Source organism: Purpureocillium lilacinum (genome assembly GCF_023168085.1).
Source record: "Purpureocillium lilacinum CBS 284.36 DNA, scaffold_1, whole genome shotgun sequence".
Taxonomy (NCBI): Eukaryota; Fungi; Ascomycota; class Sordariomycetes; order Hypocreales; family Ophiocordycipitaceae; genus Purpureocillium; species Purpureocillium lilacinum.
In genome coordinates this window covers 482188-503150 of record NW_027072111.1, presented here as the reverse complement: position 1 = coordinate 503150, position 20963 = coordinate 482188, and the positions used below count along the sequence as shown (strand labels likewise).

The window sequence follows — 20963 nt, the reverse complement described above, 5'->3', positions numbered from 1 at the left end:
CACCTCGAGGTGCAGTGGCCTGTACGACTCTGGGGCTTCGGTCGTCCACCATGCTTTGAAGGCATCTCTGGGCTGTTGACGGGCCAGTCGGCGCAGGTGAGCCAGTGATGGTACGGCTCCGGGCGGCTCAGGCAGCAGACATCCAGCTTTGGCAAGGCCGTCGGCCTCCTCATTGCCTGGTATGCCGGCATGTCCTGGGATCCAGCGGACCTCGACGTCTCCGTGTGCTTTCGCCAGGTCCTGGAACTTGGTAAAAGCGTCCTGCGACGAGTCGGCTGGGTTCCCGCGCAAGCAGGTGGCCACTGCAAGATTGTCGATGCATACTACGATGCTTGTCGTGCTGGTGGCAGCAGCTATGGCGGCTTGTAGGCCGTCCAGGGCCCCGACTGCCTCTGCATCGAACACCTCGGCAGGCCCTAGTCGGCCAGAGCCGTGGGCTATGGGTTGCTCCTTCCGCTGGACCGTAAATCCATAGCCTACGGCCCCGCTCGGCAGTTGCGATCCGTCGGAGTATACGATAAGTTTTCCGACCGCGGCGCTTTTGAGCCATTCGAGGAATCCTTCGGCAGTGTCGGCTTTGGTTGCGGTCTGGAGCGGGCTGGCTTCAGCGTCGGAGTATTGCCGCGGTAGCAAGGCCGGGCGGGCGCAGTTCGGGAGAAGTGCGTCGGTTCGCTCGAGTCTGGTCTTCTGGCTCCGTCGCTCGATGAGAAACTTGCGTTTGATCGAGCTGTGGTATGCCCGGGCGGGCTTCGGGGAGGTCCTCGCCACGAGAGGGTGTCGTACGTCCAAGGACTTCAGGCGCGCCGAGAAACGGATCCTTCGAGACTCGAGCAGGACGGACGCCGGTGGAATACCAGCTTCTCGATGGAGGGCAGGGATGGGCGTGGTCTTCCAGATGGGAAGAGCTGCTCGGATGGCGTGTCGCAGAACCGCGTCGAAGCGATCGACGAGGTGTTTGATCTGCGTGGACACAAGGCGGGTCGCGTTCCCGGTGCCAGGGGCCATTTGTCCGGGATACCATGCTTCTACTCCGTAGAACAAAGTCGGTTCGATACACGCCTTGACGGCTCTTCGGACGGCGCTGGGGAGGGGCCCTTGTCTGGTGTTTGCGAGGGCCTTGAGATGGTTAGCTATACGCCGGGCTTTGGCTGTCCACTCGTCGACGTGGGTGTTGAACGACAGCTTTCGGTCAAGCCAGAGACCCAGCCAGCGCATCGAGTCGGCCGGGACGATCTCCGTGTCACTTTGGAATATTGACGGCCGGGCTGGGTCCTTCTTGCGGGAGAAGTGCATTATCTCGGTCTTGTCGGGGTCGAATGTGACGCCATTCGAGGCGCCCCATGCCAGGAGCTCCTGCATGTCTCGAGATGCGAGAGCAGTTGTTTCCTCTAGCGAGCCCCCTACCCGTAGCATTGCCGTATCGTCCGCGTACCCAAAGCGACCACCAGAGTTTCCCAGGCGGTAGATTGGGGCAATATATAGGGCGAAGAGAATGGGAGAGGCGGGAGATCCTTGGGCCAGGCCACATTCGAGCGGGGACGGCGGCGTTGCAATATCCTGGAATCGTACGGCTGCTGAGCGGGCTTGCATGAAGGAAGCGGCCCATTTCACAAGGTTCAGCGGCCATCCTTGTTGACGCAGACGCAGGATCAGCCTGTTACGCAGGACGGTATCGAAGGCGCCCTGCACGTCCATAGTGACCAATGTGGCGACCATGCCGCGGGACAGAGCTACTTCGATGTCGTGTATGAGAGCGGCGACCAGGTCGACTGCTGACCGTTTTGGGAGCGCACCAATCTGTTGGGGCTGCAGGACGCCATAGTGAATCGAAGCCCAGGCGAGCCGGCGAGCAATGAGCCTCTCAAGCCCTTTACCGAGGCAGGAGAGCAGAGATATCGGTCTCCAGGCGCGGGGCTTGGAGAGGTCCCGCTTGCCGGGCTTCTCGATCATGACGACTTCTGCTTCCTTGAATCTCCGAGGGTGATAGCCTATCGTGAGGCAGCCCTGGTACAGGCGCTGGACGTGTTTGCCGATGGCAGGCCATGCCGTCCGAAGTAGGCGCACCGTGATGTTGTCGGCTCCGGGTGAGGTATTGCCTGTTCGGAGCAGAGAGTCTTGGACCTCTGCGATCGGTATATCTGCTTGGAAGGGAATGTGCGTGGTGACATCCACGGGTATCCACGGGTCGGGAATATCGTCGGCGGCCGTCCTCCGCTCAAGGGTGGCCTGCCGCAGAGCTTCGGCCTTGCCAGTCTGAGTCTCGACGATCGTCTCGCCCACTTGCAGCGGTGGGGGGCGGAACACACCCGGGCTTTTAAGCCAGCGCGTGACTTTGAAGATATCCTTGCCCTCCTGGACTCCGTTGATGAGGTTACGCCAGTACGTCCTTTTGGCTCTTCGGACAACGGTTCTCAGTTCGCGGCGGGCGATTTGTACCTCGTGGTTGAAGCCCAAGGGGAAGGCGCGCCTCACACACCGGAGCTCGGCCACGGCGGCTATGCACTCCTCGTTCCACCAAGGAGCTCCTGACGGCCACCGCTGTGATTGTCTGCCCGCGGCGCGGGCGGCTGTTTGCATCAGGTCGATGATCGCATTCGCGAGCAAGTCGAGGTCGCCCGGGGTCGATGCGGCAGCAGGGATGTTCGCGATCCCGGCTTCTATGTTTTCTATGTAGCGCTTCAACTCGTCGTCCGTGGCTAGCAGGATCTTGCCCTTGGGTAGCTTTGCTGGTGTCAGAGCGGGAAGAGAAATGCTTAGGGTGAAGTGGTCGGAGCTTGTCGCCAGGTGGTCTTCTACAGACGCCTGGGCGAGAGCAATGTTTGAGAAGGCGAGGTCGATTGTATTGCCATGGGCATTGGTTGGGGTGTCAATCGGGTTGAGGAGCGAGAGCTCGTTCTCGGAGGCCCAGGACGCAATGCTATTGCCATGACCGTGAGAGTGGCCGAGCTGCCACATATGATGCCGCGCGTTGAAGTCGCCTGCGATGATACACTGGCTGGGTATCGACCATGCAAACAGAATTTCAAGGGCAGTGTCAACATGCGGCTCCCGATAGATGTTCACCACCGTTACGCCGTTGACCGCAAGCCAAAGGATGTCTCTCGAGAGAGCGGGACGTTGCTGGTCGGCTAAGAGTCTGGAGCCCCGGCGAATATATGTCATGACGCGCGGTCGGGTGTCGTTGCCTTCCCAGGTACTGACCGGTGAGTAGGTGTCGTAGGCAGGGTGTGTCTTGGTAAGGCAGCGGGAGTCGCGGACTTGCGTCCAGGGCTCCTGTAGTAGTATGACCTCATATCGTTCCGCGTCGGCGAGCGCGAGCGCGCAGTCGTGCGAGGGGCCATTCTTGCCAACATTGGCTTGGAAGACCCGGAAGAGCCGCTTATCACGATGTTGTCGTCTAGGTCGTCTATTCATAGAGGCGGGTCTGGGGAGGCAAGGCGGCGCTTCTTTGGTGAAATGGCTGGCTGGGGGCTGGAGGTGCGGACCTCAGGAGCCGGAGTTCCGAGGAGGCACGTAGAGGAGAGCGACGGCGTGGGCGTGGAGACCGAGGGAACTGGGCTCAGCGAGGATCTCGCCGATGGCGAGGGGCTTGCGGGTGGTGCTAGGCCATTCCCAACGTACTCGTTCGGTTCTTCAGACATCTCGATGCTCTGTCTCACGGGCGGAGAATTACTTCTTTCGCTGCGTACCGACGAGGCTCGACGGAGTACCGGATCGGCGGAGTTCATGGGCGTAGCTGAAGTAGGTTTGATGGGGCTGGCCGATGCTGCAGTGTTTTGCCTACCGTTGGAGGAGCTTTCAGTGCTTGGAGTCGGCGATGCTTGACTGTTGGAGGCAGCGGGTGTCTCGCTAGGGCGTGGTGAAACATTTTGCATCGTAGGCTCCGGTGTGCTTGCGTCGCTTGTCGTCGGTGTGCTCCGGCTGGACGGGGAGGTAGTGTCACTCGCTGTCGCTGAGTCGGATTCGAGGCTCGTGGACTGATCCCGCGGTGGAGATGCTGGTTTCGCTGTAAACTGCTTGAACAGTCGTTTGCCCATGATTTGGACAAGTTTCTTCTCGGGCCTATTGAGGCTGCGGAATGCTCCGTTCACCTTCTTGGGGCGAGCCGGGCACTGGGGAAAGTCAACCGCGTGCGGCCCGTGGCAGTTGGCGCATTGCTGTGTGGCTGTACAGGTCTCCTGGGCGTGGCCAGTCTTGCCGCAGTTCTTGCAGCGTGCCTGGCGTCCGCAGCTGTAGCGTGAATGGTAGTCCCAGCAATTGTCACATTGCTTCGGCGGGTTGGTCTTGACGATGAGTCTCGCATAGCTCGTCGTGTCGAAAAGGCGCCAGTAGTGCTTGACCTCCTTGGCAAAGGATATGAACAGGGTCCGGGTCGGGCGCTGCTCCGAGTCCTGTTTCCCAGTCATCACCCTCTCCGGGGTTTGGCCGGTTTGCGTGGCGACCTCGTCTCGGATCGCCTTCTCGTCGTCGATGGCTTCGCCAAAGATGTTATTGAAGCGGCGTGGGCAGCCTTGGACCACATACGTGTACCACTCCTGTCGCTTTTCAACGATCTGTGCGGAGATGTCAGGAGCCCACTCGGCCTGCCGTTCAGTCAGAAGATCCCTGGTTGCCAAGTCAGCGGCGCGGATGGCCCATCCGGTTTTGCAAGGGTGGGCTTCCGGGATACGGCTCCGGGCGATGCCGAGCTTGTCGGCGATGTGGGTCCGGACGGCGAAACTTCGAGACATGTCGGCGGTATGGCCGAGGCGGAGGCGGGCGAAGACCCGGAAGTCGTCTGTCAGTGGAGGCAGCGGTTTGCGTTGCCCCTGACGACGCGGGGGCAACTGTTGTTGCCATTGATTTTGCGGAGCTGCGCTGACAGGGTCTGCGGTGGTCCCCGCAGCAGCTGGGGCTGGGCGTCTGGCGCCGACGGCAGCTGCGTAGGAGGGCTTCATCGGAGGGAGGTTGGTGTGCGCGCCGGCGAGTACGTCGGTCCAGTACTGCAGGAAGCTGCTGGAAAACTTCTGGGCGAATTGAAGTGCGGGTCCAGAAGTGAACTGTTTCGCTGTGTCGTCGAATGAGGAGCAGAATGCTCTGAACACGGTTAGCTTGGCGCTATAGACCTCGTTCTGGGCGACAACGAGCTTGTCGGCGGCATTGGTGATTGAGACGGGGCCGTCGCCGGGCTGCGGGTCGGGTTCGGTAGAGTCGAAATGGACAGCGCGCTGAGCTCCTTCCGTGGCTGCAGCGTAGGAGACCGCGTGAAGCGGCGATGACGGCATGTATGCCGTCCGTAGCGCAGAGCGCGAGACGCCGATCTCGCCCTCACGGGTGGCGGGGCTGTTGCGCAGAAGGGCGACACGCGCTCCTCTGGCTAGGCCGGAGGGGGTCCTGGGACCCAGATCGAAAGGATCATCGTTATGAGGCGGGCTGGACGAGGCCGATGCCATCGCCGCCGCCGCCGCCGGCTGCGCAGGGCGCAGGATGGGCGGATTACGGGTGTACTTGTTAAGGGATAAGGTGTGTATTGGGCTACTGTCTTAACAGTTGCATGCCAAGAAAGTAAAAATGCAGGGAAGGATGTTTTGCCGTCGAGCTTCAGAGTCAGCTTGCTGGCCGCTGTAGGGTAGACGAAAGTGCTGTATTTCACGTTGGCTCTGATATTTGATGTTCATTGCCTTGCCCACAATGCAATGATCATTATGTAGGGTAAGTAGTCAATGAAATGATTGATAATGATCATTATCAATCATTGCGATTCATTTCAATCATTATTAATGAATGATGCGCCACTCTGAGCCTGGCTGTCATCTACCATTCTCCCCAGAACACTACATGGCGCCATAACGTGAGCACGTTACTGAGGACCAAATCAATGGAATTTGCGGACAGGTTGTCCTCGTAGGGACCACCCGAGTCCCAAGTTATTTCACGACGGGCCCAATAAAGTATTGAGTGCAAGACATGATATCGCTCAGGCGAGGCTTCATTCCTCGAAGCACATTGAAGACGAACGAAACCTTTAATACTCAGTTCGGTACTCCTATTTATGATCCATGAAGGGCTAATAAATTGGCGTTCAGCAGCAATAGAGGCTTTTATCAACTGGACGAGCTCCCTAGGGCACGACAGATGTTGCTGCACGGTGAACCCCAAGGAATCCAAGGCGGGCAAGGCTATCAATTCAATCAGCAAGTTTTAACAAGAACCCCAACGCGGTATGCTGAGCGTTACGGGTATGCAGCGCTGGAAATCCGAGGTGGATCGACTCACAGTACAGTTTTCCAAGTTCACCGCTCCACCACGGGACTTACCGTTCTTAATTGGAGGCTTGATGTTCTTTTTCCGCCACGCGTCGAAATCGGGTCCCGGTGAACTCATCTTCTTCGCCTCGGCGTTGGGCTTAACCCTCTGCTTGGCAGACGTCGGCTCAAAAATTGTCGATACCGCTTCCACGGCCTTCGACACCGCTTGGGAGACCGCCTGCGGACAAGTGCATAGGGCTCCTGCAGAGGGTATCAAGACGCAGAGTAAGCAAGGCGGTTTGCTGTCCATCGCTTGCGGAGCTTTTTGCTCCGGTTGCCGCTGTGCCAAGCCATTAACAGCCTCAGCCTGCTTCACCAGGGCATTGCATCGCTCCACAGTTTCTGCCAGGAGGTTTGCATCTTCAGGAGGACGATCCAGTACACCTTCGCAACCGTGAATGATTTTGTTGACTCCCTCTATCGCCTCCTGCTCCTTTTTCTGAAGGAGTTCTTGCTGTTCTGTTCTCTTGGCTTCTTGTCTTAAAAGGTCACATCGATGATCCACGGCGTTCTTGTGTTGCTGCTCTCCACGTAACCAACAGATAAGCTTTAATTTCAGCTTGTTTCCGTGGATCTCGGGGATCTGCTCGCCTCCAATCATTTCCTGTAGAGTGGCCATCGCGTCGTCGAACCAGCTGACGCTCACCCCAATGAAGTTATCCCACTTTTTGATAGCATCGAGGGCGGCATGCGCGTGGGGAAGCAGGATGCTCAGCGCAACCATCCCAGCGCCACGAGCGCCACGAGCTGCACTTAATCTAATTCGACGAGATCGTGCTCTTTCAAGTCTTTTCCACTCCGTAGATGACTTGATCTCGTCGGATGTTTTCCCACATAGACCTAAGCCTCTCTTCCAGCAGGTCGTCCGCTGACTTGGCGGTGTCTGTTGGTTTGATGGTCGTGCATTCGGATCAGGATTCGACGGGATCGTGCCGCTTCTCAAGGGGGAATTCTTTGATATCCGGCCGTCCCCTAGGGAGTTCCCCGATATCCCTTGATTTGATGGTCGTGAGTTCGGATCGGGATTGTACGGGATCGTGCCGCTTCTCAAGGGGGAATTCGCCGGTATCCGGCCGTCCCCAATACTCTCCGGGAGGCTGCCAATCCCCTTTCCGGTGCTCGGAGCCATTTGCACGGTAGGCCTTTGGGGAAGTGAGAGGTCAGGGCCTGCCGGCCCGAATTTCCGCATTCCCTCCGCTACCTGACCTCCAACCTTGTTATGTGTTCCCCCGGGAGGGCTTCGACGGATAAAGTCTTTTGTAGGCTCACAGGCTGTCAGCCCGACGAGAATGGCCATATATAAGGTAAAGGTCCTCATAGCTACAACACGCCAGCTATGGCCGACTATTTGAATCCAATAAGTTCGCCTCAGAAGAACAAAATAATAGTAAGGGCTTACTGTTGCCAACTAACGAGCACTAAAGTTCCTGATCAGTCGGCTCTTCCTTCCTATAAAGAAGTAGAGGACAGGCGACTGGAGGATACGAACGGCATAAACTATAGAGAGAGATGACGGGGAGCCGCAGCGGTGAATCACTGTATTGTGCAGTACTAAGAAAAGGGCAAGAGTAAGTTTTGGCCGGTCGGCCTCGTACAGTGATGTATTGTTCTTAGTACACAGCGCATTGATAGTGACGAAGTTTGCGGAGGTGGCATGCAAATGCGCTCGGCGATGCAATGCATATTCATGCAGGTACAGTACAGTAGTAATACAGCCTCGTACTCTCGGGGCCATTTTCAACGTCGGAGTGTTGAACCATCAAAGAAAATTTTTGACACTTGCTCAGGCCAAAAGTGGGGTGGCCATCGCACAGCCAGAACAGTCGTTTCACAATTCTTGTGTTAGTGGTTCCCGGGACAGTGAACATGGCCTGCAGAGTACCTTCTCAGAACAGTACGCAGCGGTCCCACTGAGTTCGTAGACCGGATGCATCACTGCACGGCACTGTACTATACTGTATCCGAAGCTTCTTAAAGCGGAATCTCAAGGGGAATATAGCATTGCTCGCTACTGAATTACGCATGTGGCCAGCTGGTCAATAAGGCAACTACCTGCTTGTTTACATTTCTGCGTCCAAGCTTTGAAGAGGTCTCAAAATACCTCGTACCCTCTCAACCTCCAGCTGTTTGTCGTATGACGCCCTATTCCCGTGTAAGATCTTATCAACAAGTTACCTAAGACTCGATGATCCAGGTAGTAGAGTCCTATCCGCGGTGGCTGGCTAACCATGGTACCATCGCCCGGACTCGGCGCCACAAAGACGCACTGTGCCCATACTGTTCTCCGATTGCGGTGCCCATTGTTGGATGCGGGGTGATGTGCGAGGGGGTACTATAGTAATGAATGTCTGGCTCGCGAGAGACCCATCAGTGCCGCGTGTCCTCCAATCGCTCTGCCTCTAACGCATGATGCACTGTGGCCCGCATCGCTTCCATACTTGGCGCCCAGTTCTCGTTGTCCAGTATCTGCTTGCCCCCTGGATGAAACGAAACGGTCCCTCGCTATGTGGCCGTGCATTGTACAGTGCCATTTCCGTGCGAAGCGCTATCCATCTCGTCCGTCGGTGAAGGTTTCTACTTTTCTCGGGCGTCTCCACAAATGATCTGTCGTGACGCTGGTCCCTTGGTGCAGCACAGTACAGTACGGGTAGTCGTTGAGTAGAGCGTGAATCTACATTTCATGACTGTGTATGCACTGTATGTCACGCAGTAGGCAGCCTAAACAGAAGAAGGTACGCACGTTGTAATGCAGTTCCCCAGTAGATCGCAATAGTGTACAGTATCTGTAGACCGCTACACAAACTCGACTGAATGAACTGCGCGCGATACAGGCCAGGCGGAGGACAGGACACTACTTGGCCTTCGTGTTTTAGATGCCGTTAGCACGATGCAATGCAAACCTAGTCTGAGTCATTAGAAAATATGATATCGTGCCGCGCATATTTAAGAAGGTATTTGCCATCCCCGGATCTGGGTTAGGTTGTATACGGGCCACCCAAGGGTATACCAACGTACATGCTGTTGTTAAACCGTTTATCACCTTTGTCATCTTCACTCTTTGCTGTCGCCTTATGTCTGTCACATCGCGCCAACAAGATGAAAAGCCAATTTATTGTCCTCGCTATTCTCCATGGCATTGCTGCCGCTGAGCCAGTCTCTCGTCGCCAGGACTTGCAGCCAACCGACGAGCAAAGAGTTAAAGATTTACGCGCCAAATTATGTGTTAACAAGGAGAAAGAGGGATGCATCGACGTGGCGCTCGACTGCGAGAATAGCACTGACACGTGGAAATGCTTCCAACAGTCAGATGAGTCTTGCGTCCAAGACTCATCGTCCGTCTGCTCGAAGGCGATCCCCGGTTGCCTGAAGGCAGGCACTGAGAAAGAAGTGGAAACGTGCATTATGCTGGAAACTTTTGACTCACCTGAGGCCAAGGACATGAACAATACCAACCAATTTCCCGACGATGTCATCCAGTCCTCCACCGGCAGTGGTCATAACATCACTACAGAGATGTCGATAGCGGACGAGATTATGGGAATGCTACGAGACTCATTACAAGCATGGACGGACATGAAAGTCCAGGGAGAGCTTCCAAACGCACCGGCCAAATCTTGACTCCTGCAACAAGCAAGGGGAGTTTCGCGTTGGGTTGCGGGGCGTTGATCGGCGATGGGAACTCGGAAGGTGCACAAAACATTATGGAAGCATTGAAGGACCCAATAGATCTGCCCGCCCCTCTGCCCCTACTGCATCCCCCTTTCAGACAACTGTTACTCGTCCAAATGATGTAGAGAAACGCTGAATTACATTTTATATAAAACCAAGAGGACACAATTAGTGCTAATCGCTGTCCCTCGTAGCTGTGTCCCAAACTCGCAGATGCTTATCATAATTCCTCATTGCCGCCACCCAGATGTCATCCTTACCACACAGTTCACCGGACCAACAGTTGCTTTGCGTCTCGGCTGCAACCTGAGCCTCGATTTGATGGTTTTCTGTTACCTCGGTCCACTAGTTGGCCCGCATCCCCTCCTTGTCCAAAACTTTCCGCCCGTGGGTGTATTGCAACACAGATCCATGTACTTCTAGTCGACTGTAACGGATCCTAGATCGGATCTCAAATTTATAAACGATCCAGCAAGAGTCCGTTAAGAACTTCGATGGCTTCTCATTTAGATGAATGCCTAGATTGATCACTGAAGATCTGGCTATCTACTCTTGGGTCAAAACTGTATTACATATCTTCGTTCAGCTTCCGTTCAGACAACAGCGTCGTAGCTGCCGCGAGATTTTAGTCCCTTGAGGGATTTTCCCCACGGCTGCGCAGGTGCCATCGTAGCTACTGGCGATGGGAGAAGACACGGCTTCTGGGCTTTGGGGCCTGGAGCTGGATTATGTCTACCTGTGCAAGAGAATTCTGGGCTGGGCGGGGTCTTTCCCGCGGACAGGAGTGCCCCTTCGCCGACACAACGCCTTTGTGCCATTAAGATGCTGGATAGAGAGGCGGGATTTCCTGTACCTTAGCTAGCCCAGCACGTCCTTTGCCCCGATAAGGGCTTTCAGCTATCATTATAGCTCCCGGACGTTAAATAATGGGAATGTAATGTAATGTACTTTATTTACGCCCGGAGGGATTATCCCTAAAGGGCCATAACGAGAGGCTATTTGCTCATTCTGCCATAAAAGCCGTACACCTAAAGCCCAACAATTGTTTCCTTCCTTGGCGCCTGCAGCCTCATTCCGCGATCTGACTGTCCTGCCCTGAGGTCATTCCCCCCGAGTGCCCAGCGTCCCATCATCGGCAGCTGGAGCTCGGTCGGTCAGTGCGAGGCTACGCGACTAGGATGTTTCGCGCTTGATTCCCGTCCATTTGTCCAATTCATCGCAGATCCGCCTGTTCACATGTCTGCATCCAGCCTTCCTGTTGCCATTGCAAACTTGATCGTCGTTCGGACAGCCGCCATGTCAGGCTGCCATCGCTCGCCATCCGATCCAGACTTGCCTCCCAGGAAGAAAGACAAGTTCCCCATCTTAGTCCGATTGTACCGTATCATGCCTTCTCTTTCCGAGTTCCAGCGCCTGCAGCGAAATAGGAAATGCTCGACTGTCTCCGGTGCTTGGCCGCAGCTGCATTGGTCCGTCCCTGTAGCCCTGATGCTGTGCAGGTACCTGTTGAGCCTGCACTTTCCTGTTCGTAGCTGTATCAGTATCCTGGACTCCTTGGCGTTGAGAGTGTCGTAGATGGCCCGCGTGTGCTGGCCCGGAAGCGCTGTGTCAATACGTTGCGAATACCGTCCTACCCCGATTGGTATTCCTGGCCGCTGCTGTTGCTGTTGGCCGAGCAGCAGCCTCGTTCTCGTGGCTCGTGCTTGATAGCTTGCTCTTTCCCGAACGCACCCTTCCTCCGTAGCCTCGCGGGCCGCCTCCTTGGCCACCGCACCCGGGCGGAAGCCTTCATGGCCTGCCGGCGCCCAGAGCACGGACACAGGCACATCCTGCAGACGTGGCAGCCTCGCCAGTCTGTAAACCTCTTGGATTGCGCGCTGCCCGGATTGCTGTCGAGGCTGTCCCACCACTTGAACGGCTGCCCTGTTGCTGCTGACGATGACCACGTTCCTGTGCGGCAGCTTCACCGGCACGTACCGAAATGCCCACGTCATTGCCTCCAGCTCGGCCGTGTACGGGTTCAGATCCTCACGTGGGCCTAGCGTGACAGAGAACCGGGCCAACATATCCCTCTTGCCCTTTGCGGTCACATATTCCACGTAGCCCCCCATACCCACCATTCCTCGCCTCTCCGAAGAGCTCGTCGAGATCACCACGCCGCGGACCGCGCTTGCAGCCTCCGCTGCTTCGTCTCGGTCCAAATCGCACGCGACGCGGATCCGGCTCTCCCACGGTGCCACGGCGTACTCTTGTATCTTTTCCAGCCGTTCCCCTGTTTCGTCCCTATACCGCATGGCCATCTTCTGCATCGGCGACGTGAACCGTTGACATATCCTCATGCTCAGCCTCGCCAGCGCGTGTTCCCTCGGAAGGGTGCGTAGGCAAATCCACGTCTTGGCGGCAGCCCTGGTATGTCGCTGCAGCACTGGCTCAACGTTCGCCTCTGCCTCAGCCACGACCGTGGCGACGCTTCCAAACGCTCCTGTCACGGCCTGCGCTCCGACTGCTTGTGCTTGGCTCAACCAGACCGTCTCCCTCTCCCCGCAAGCGTGTGTCCACACGTTGGAGGCGTAGTCCATGGCCGGCGCCACGGCAGCTGTGAACAGCTGTCTGGCCACCCGCGGCGACAAGCCTCGGAGTCTCTTCAACTGCATGGCGACAGATAGGCCCTTGGCAGCTGCCTCGGCGATGTGCTGTTTGTACCTGAGCTCCGCGTCCAGCACCACTCCCAGCACCTTGGCGGTGTCCTTCGGTTGCACAGTCTGTCCATCAACCACGAAGCTGCCCTGGCTGCCCCGTCCAGCCGTTCTGGTGAAATGGATAACGGCTGTCTTGTTGCTCTCGAAAGTCGCACCGCTCCGCCTGGCCCAGGCCAGGGCTCGTTCGATGATGGCCTCGATCCCGGCCCGGTTCGCCGCCGCTGACTTCCCCGTCACCCAGGCCGAGTAGTCGTCCACGAAGGCGATCGCGCCCTCCGTCGTGCTGATGCTCGTCTGCACAAGATCCGCGTTGAAGAAGAGAAAGAGAATTGGCGACAGCGGAGACCCCTGCGGCAGGCCCGCCTGTGGAAGTAGTTTCTGGGGGGAGCGGTACCCGTTGACCTCAATGCTGGCCGTCCGCTCGGAGCAGAATGCATCCACCCACCGAACCAGCTCCCCAGGCAGACCTCTCGCCGCTAGCCTCCGCAGCAGCCTCTCCTTGAACACGCCGTTGTATGCTCCCTTGACATCAAAGCTCACCAGGCTGAGCACCTTGCCCATCCTCCACGCTCTGTAAATGTTCTCTTGCAAGAGCATGAGCGCTTGTTCCGCCGACCGCCTCTTTCTCGCGCCGAAGTGGTTGGCCGGTAGCAAGCCATGCGTCTCGACCGCATATGATACTCGCTCCGCCACCACCGCCTCTAGCACCTTGCCCAGCGTTGAGAGCAAGGAGATTGGTCGCCAGGCTCTTGCCACGGTGTAGTCATCCTTGTCGGGTTTCCTTAGCGGGATGATCCTCGCGCTCCTCCACTGCTCAGGCAGCTCGCCGCTTCCGAGCGATAGTCGGAACAGGTGCAGCACGCGTTCCTTGACCACCGGCCACAGCTCTTTCCACACCATCGCCGGCAGGCCATCGTCCCCGGGCGCCTTCCACGGCTTGGCGGCCATCACCTTCCTCTCCACCTCTTCCATGGTCAGTTCCGGCCACGCCACCGGTGGTCGTTGCGACCCCTCGGGCTCGGCCTCGATTTGCGTCGGCAGCGGCGGGAAGAAGGTGCGGAGAAGCTCCTCTGCCTGATCCTGCCGGCCTATCGTTGTCGTTCCGTCCTCCTTCTTGAGAGGCGGTACCTTTTCTTCCACGCTCGCGGATCCCCTCATCCCCAGGTATTTGGACGCTTTCCAGATGTTGCCGTCCTCGGCCAGGAACTCTTCCCAATGCTGCGATTTCTGCTTCCGCACAGCGTCATGGTATTCCTTGGCCGCCTCCTTGGCTTGCTTCTCCAGCTCCGGCGCTGGCGAGCCCGCCCTCCTTCGGGATCTGGCCTGGTTCCTCCAGAACGTGTAGATCTGCCGGAGCCGGGTCAAGTCCACTGTCCACCACCGCTTGGCGTATGGACTTGGCCGCGCCCTTGGTGTCAGGTCTTGTATTGCCTCGCTGACAATGCGCATGAACCGGTCAGTCTGTCCTTGCAGACCCCAGGCCGGCCAGCACACCAGCTTCAGCTCCCTCGAGATCCTGTCGCGGATCGCCTTCCAGGGGGCGTTCTTGAACAGGAACCGCGGCTCGACATCCCGGCAGGGCACGTCAATGCCAAATACCGTCTGGATGGGCCGGTGGTCTGATCCATATTCGGTCGGGTGTATCGCGCATTTGACCCTTTCCTCTGCCAGCTCTTCCGTAACCAGCACCAGGTCAATTGTGCTTTCCAGGCCAGGCTTCGGTCCCTGCCACGTCTTGGTACCGCGCGGCAGGAGGCTCTGGAGGCCATGATCGTTCATAAGGTCGATGATCGGCTGGCCTTCTCCTTGTCGTCTCGTTATCGTGCCTTCACCTCCCCATAGCACATCATGACGGTTGAAATCACCCGCCACCACCACATCCGTTCGCTCGCCTGTGCCACTGCGAAAGCGTGAGATCAGGTTACTGACCTCTCGTACCGCTGCCAGCAAGGCCGACGCGTCGTTGCATTGCACGTAGACCGAGATCACCAGGGCTTGCCTGCCCTGGAGACGGAGGACGGCTGCAGTCAGATCGGGAGACGACACGGCCACTTGCTCTGACTCCAAGTCTCGTCGCACCCAGAGCATGCTCCGGATCGGCCATCCCACCGGATTGGCGACGCTCGGCACCATCTTCGTCCAGTTGCTGTGGCTCATTGGGGCCGTCACCACCGCGCCGTCAATCAGCCGCGCGTACGGCTCTGTCAGCGAGAGGACTGCATAGTCGCTCAAGTCCGCATCGTTCATCACCCCTAGCTGCACCGTGTCCCGCTTGCGCACGTTCAATTGGAAGATGCGCAGGTCCCTATGCATTCTTCGGCGGGTTGCGTACTCGGCAGCTTGGACTGGACGACTCGTGGGGTCCGTTGCACAGGACGCACTTGGATTCTACGGCCCGGCACTGCCCGTGACCATGCCCCGGCTGCGCACACCTTCCGCAAGCCCTTGGCTTCTTGCACGAGAAGGCCTTGTGCCCCAGCTCCTGGCAGTTGTAGCACTGCACCGGTCCGACTCGCGGCTCAAACACGTTAGTGTAGGCAGACTCGCCGGCCAGGTCGAAATACGTGCCGTCGAGCAGTCGTTTCGCATCGCTTCCCTTGGTCACGTAAATCACCATGGATCCGTAGGCCTTGCCGCAGTCTTTCTTGCTGAGCCATGAAATCTTGGCAATCGTGACGTCGTTCTCCTTGCCGAAGGCTTCGGCAGCTCCCGTCTGGACATTTCCGTCGCTGTCCAGCACCGCCGATCGATTGACGCTGTCGACTTTGACCGGGTAGAGTTGATCCCTCAGGACACGCGCCCCCGGCACCACGACCTTTTCCGCCGCCTCCTTCACCGGCCGCAATTCCGCTTCATCGCGACCCACTATCTTCACCCATTGTGCGTTTCTGGTGTCATTGATCACTGCTGCGCACCTCCATGCCTCGTGACCTTCCCTCACCTTGACTTCTGTTTCGATTGCTCGTCGGATGTTGCCTACCTGCGCCCCGACCTGGTTTTGCTCCTCAACCCTGGACGTGTCAATCGTACAGTGCAGAGTGTCGGTGGAGGAGGGCGTGTTGGTGCGCATCGACGAAAGCGACCGCGGGCTCGTAGGCTGACTGTTTGGTGGTGTTCGCACGGCGTCTGCGTAAGACGCCCGCGGGCCGCTTTGCACTTGGCTGTTTACCGTTGGGTTCACAGACGCCTGGAGGGTCTGCAGCTGTTGCCGGACCTTCTGCAGCTCTTCCTTGGTGTCGACTACCTCCTGTTCCAATTTGTGGATCAATCGCTGTTGGTTAATTGACCCATTCTCGAGATCTTTCAGTTTTTCCAGTACCTTGCATAGCAGTGCTCTTTCGCTTTCCTCGTCCGCGGTTTCGCTCCTGACGACGAATGTCGATCCCGGCTCGGAACCGGTAGATGAAGATCGCCTGACACGCTTGTTCGTTGCCCTCACCGCGTCTCGAGCCGCCTCATCCCCTCCCAAGCTCCCCTTCTCACTCGGCATCGCCAGACGAGATGATCGTCTTGGTGTCGCGAACCCCGCTCGCCCCGCTCGCCCCGCCGGCCCCGCCGCCCCCGCCGACTCAACGTCCCCCTCAGTGGAACCCGTCATTGTGCAAGATTAGGTTCAACACCACAGCAAAATAATCGACAGCAATCGTCCTTTGGATCTTTTTCCTCGCCTAAGAATTCCGTTTCTGCTAATGGCAATGCTATCGAGCGAGGCGTACAATTGATCCAATCGTTTCGAGTCCAGCTCCAAGGACAGCTACGGCCCAATGCTCCGGGCCTTGGCAAGCCGGTACATTGTACTAGCAGCTCTTGTCTTTCGCGCTTGCCCCTCACACACGCCGCCCACATGGGGTTATCGCGCCTGAGGTGTCCCGTGTGGGGCTTGGGAACTCGCGTTTCACATCTCTACGGAGTCCGCGTCCTGAAAGGGATATCATACATGTGAGCACAACCGAAAATGTTGATGCATGGCCTTACGGTTCCCTCTGGACGCCATCCCCGGGTCTGAAGCTGTTTATATTGGGTCGAAGAACTCACCCAAGGCGCTGCGTCAAGACGGTACATTTCTGCATGTACAAATTTCGGACTCAACGGCTGTCCCAACGGCCAGGAGCCCTCATTTTTTTTCCGATGGAGCGATATCACGGCGTCCCCGGCGGTTCATTCTCCTCATCCAAAACCCACGTTTGGACCTCGAAGTTAACATTAGCCCATTATCTAAGCGTCATGGCGGGATTTCCTGTTTGTCTCGCATCCAGCCATCGGCAGATAGTGTGGGCATGTACGCTGGACGTAACGCGCCCGTGAAGTGAAACGACGCTATGTTTCGTTGTCACACCTAGGTTCTTATTTTGCGGCGGATCAGGGTCGTAATTTGCGCCTATAATACATATGGAACCCCCAGATTTTGAGGATTTAACATCGCCAATGCCCGGTCCGATCGAGGCCCCGATAACTCGCTACTCCGTCTCACTCCGTTCTGTCAAAACATCATCGACGTACATTCTACATCTTTTTTACGGCTCAAAAAAGTCTTCGCCTTTGTTCTGAACTTGTCTCGTCACCGAAAGCACACACACCGAAAGCACACACAAGGCTATTCTATCACTCAAGATAGCAGAGGCAATCATGAAGTGCATCGTGGCAATCATTCTGGGCTTGACAGCAGTGCAAGTCGACGGAGCACCACGTGGTAGCTCTACCGGCGATGATTGCTCTCCGCCGCCGAACCACCTTGAACCACGGCAATTTGAATATGTAAGGGAAGGTGGAGGCGGCGGTGGCGGCGCAGATGTCAATGATATTGGCGGTGGCGTCGGCGGTGCTCTGTTCCCAGGGGGCCTCCCCATCGGCCTGCCCGGTAGCATCGACAGCGGTATCGACAATAATTTCCCTCGGCCTGCCAAAGACGTGCCAGGCCCTGGTGGTGGTGGCGGTATTGATTTCTTGGGTAGTCCGCCGTTCCCGGGTGGCCCGCTCAGCGGCCTGCCCGGCGTCATCGGCGGCGGCAACGGCAATAACCTCCCTCAGAGCGGGCCTGCTAAAGACGTGCTAAGCTCTAGTGATGGCGACGACGGCACCGGTTTCTTGGATGGTTCCCCGTTACCAGGTGGCCCGCTTGGCGGCCTGCCCATTGGCATCGGCGGCGTGCCTCCAAACGGGCCTGCTAACGGCGTGTCAAGTGGAAGTCCTGGCAGCGTTGATAATGGCAGCGGGTTTAAGGGCGATTCGCCAAGAGGTAGGCTGCCACACAATGAGCTGCCGGAAAGTGATGAGCCTCAAGACGGAGTGCCTAACACCGGGGGTCAACCTTCCAATGCCGTGCCACCAAACGGACGTCTGACTGGCAATCAGCCCGTCAACGGCCCATCCGAAGATCGAACCGGTCAGACCTCAAGCCAGTCACCGCAAAATGGGCCTTCTAATGATCAGCTTCACGCGAGTCAACCCAAGGATCGGGGGCCCGGAGATGATCTGCCGTCGGAAACCCAGCCGCAGGAGAAGCAGCCGCCACAAGAGCCACCGCAGACCGCAGAGCCCACAAACAGTCAGCCTGTCAAGAAGCCTGGAAATGGCCAGCCCAACAGCGGAGGCGATCTCGCGCCATGTGGCAACCTGCAGGCTGTCCAGTCAGCGGCGATCGCCTGGCGAAACAGGACAGCAATCGTGTCGAGCTTCTTGTCCCGGGCGGTCAGCCTAGGACCGGGCCGGCTCGCTGACGAGGCCGCCCTGGCCCTCGTAGCGGAGAATGAAGAGGTCCCTTTCAAGGCAGTACTGGATCGGCACTGCAGACCTGAGGCGCTGGTGGCGGCCAACGCTACGTTGGAAGGGCAGGGAACGTTTCGGCGGGCCGTCGACTCTTTGGGGAGGCTTGCCCGCAGCGGCAATAGCATGTCAGCTGCTCAGGTCAAGGAGCAAGTGGATAAGACGGCCCGGGGCCGATGCCAGGACGTTTTGCCCAGTATTGACAGATATTTGACTGTGGCTGGGATTCAGGCGCGGGCCGTGCGCCCGCGTCAGTGTGAAGCGGGGCTGGCAGACGAAAGAAGGCTTGCTTAGCAGGCGGAAGGTAGCATTGCCTATTTCATTCGTATGGCACATGTCGGGTTTTTCGAACGGCCGGAGAAATCAACGAAACGGCAGGCTTGTACAGCTGCGAATGCATGCGCAAAGCATGCCGATAACCGAAGATACTTGGAATGGTTCGAGGCGGCCCCCAAAGCTCATGTGAGGGCAACTTCTTTGTGAAGCATTGGCGTTCCCATAAATGACGGGGACATGGTTACTATTACGTGTGTCGCGAGACACAACCGCCAGTCCCATGAGAATCTGTTGGCGGCCTGTGCGTCCCCAAATGGCCGTTGTCAGAGAGGTGAGAGAGAGGAGGGGGCTCTTGATTAAGTAGTGTATGGGTGGCAGAAGTTCCGTGATACACAGCCCGCCAAAATTGATCACAAATTCACCTTCCAATGAAGTGAATCCTTGCTCAGCTCTGTCTGCTGCATTATCATCGATTCGAACGCACTGTGTTTGCAACACAAGTGGGTGTGGCTGCCTGTGCTGCCCCCGGATCGCTGGACTAGCATTTATCCGGAGAAATCCTGCCTCTGTGTCCAGCATTTCAACAGCACGAGGATGCTGTATTAATGAAGGGAATTTCCATCCATGAGAAGGACGTACACGAGGAACAAGTCCGCCCAGTCGAGAGTTCTCCTCCGCGGAAAACAGAAGCAGTATCTTCTCCCATCGCCAGTAGCTCCTAGGACCGCTGTACAGCCAGAAGAAAGTCCTGCTATTACGGAGCCTGGGTTGGGTCCCAATATTTTTTGTTCTTAGGAGGTAAGCTATGTTTGACGAGAAGCAAACGTTAAAGATTCTGTTGGGAGGCTTTGGGGACTTCTCATTAAAATGAATGCTATAAGATCGGCGTATCTATTCCTGGGAAATGACCGATACATACATCCATCTAGATCTTCATTTATCTCTACCTTCGAGCGTTGGTTCACTGCAAGTCTGCCTTGGAGATGTTATACCCATCAAGTCGACACTTCCGCACAGTTTCTAAGCGCGCACGTTCAGCAAGAAGACACAGGTGATCGATGAAACATAGTGTCGTTTCATGCTGCGAGCGTGCCAAGCCGAGTACAGCTGCCCTCGACAATTGCCGCTCTTCGAGTAGGAGACAAAGAAGAATACTGTCGTGAAAACTCTAGGATGGGCTGATGTTTACTTCAGGGTCCAAACAAGGGGCTGGGTCGGGGCGAGCGTGTGACCCGGGAGCACCGTTCTGGGGCCTAACCGAGAACAGCTGGGTCCCCAAAGAAAAGTCATGAGCTTTGGCAATTGAGACAACAAGTGCGGGGAAGTTGCCGTTGAATGCAGATTCATATAAGGAGATGTACCGCTCCCGGGAAGATCGTTGGAGCCAGTATATGCAGACGATCCCCTCAGCGCTAGCAGACAAGCCGCCTTCAAATCAGTATGGTGTACTACAAACCCGCGGAGCCGCGTCTAGACACGTATCATGCTTCTCAATTGGGCTCTGGCGTGTCGTATCATTCTTCCGATAGTTGCTTAAGGGGCACTGAGCACCGCGCGGTACAGGCCCCGTGCACCATGGTTTTCGTCGTTGGGTTGCGTGCGCAGCTCCTCGCACCGTACAGCTCGAGCGGTGCATGAATCGAAGGAGCCTCCGAACAACGCACTTGATTAGGGTGGAGTCTGTGCGCCGACAAATTCGAAACAGGTGTGGCCGCAAGTGCGACGAATCGACATTTTGGGGCTCGGAAGACAGCGTCACAAATGTCCTCGTGGCCTTTGAGGAGAGCAGCGGAAAGGTCATCCGAAACTTGAGTCATTTGTAAGCTTTGTTCCACATTATTATCGCCTTCACGATGTGGCAGGCCATTTTCGGTTGAGACACACTTACTGAACCGGCTGCTTCAGGCCCGTGGTGAGAGTTCTCCTCGGAAGATCGTAGGCTCCCGTTCGCCATAACGCCCTGTTCCCGGGTATGATTTTATGAACAAGCAATATTGAAGGCGATTCTTCAGCTGAAGCGGGCCTGCAGCTGTACGCGCGGGTGATGTGCGAGGAAGGGGCTAGCAGCGAATGGCTGGTCCCACGAGGACCCCTCAATGCCGTCTTTTCTCCAACCGCCCAGTTGCTAAGGCATAACGGATCGTGGCCCCCACTACTTTCATGTTGAGTGCCCAGTTGTCATTGCCCAATCGTTGCTTGCCTCCAAGGTAGAACGAAATTCCCCCCCGCGGTGTGTCTGTGTTGCATCATCTCCCTGAGATAAGCTGTC

The 20963-nt window shown here is 57.0% G+C and overlaps 1 protein-coding gene across 1 annotated transcript; it reads left to right on the top strand.

The window, feature by feature from the left end:
- Positions 1–17281: 17281 nt before the first annotated feature.
- PLICBS_000049 (Glutamine-rich protein 2) lies at positions 17282–18712 on the top strand (the record flags this gene model as incomplete). Its single annotated transcript, XM_065599485.1, has 1 exon — positions 17282–18712. The coding sequence occupies one exon, from the start codon at positions 17282–17284 to the stop codon at positions 18710–18712; it is 1431 nt and encodes a 476-aa protein (XP_065455557.1).
- Positions 18713–20963: the final 2251 nt, after the last annotated feature.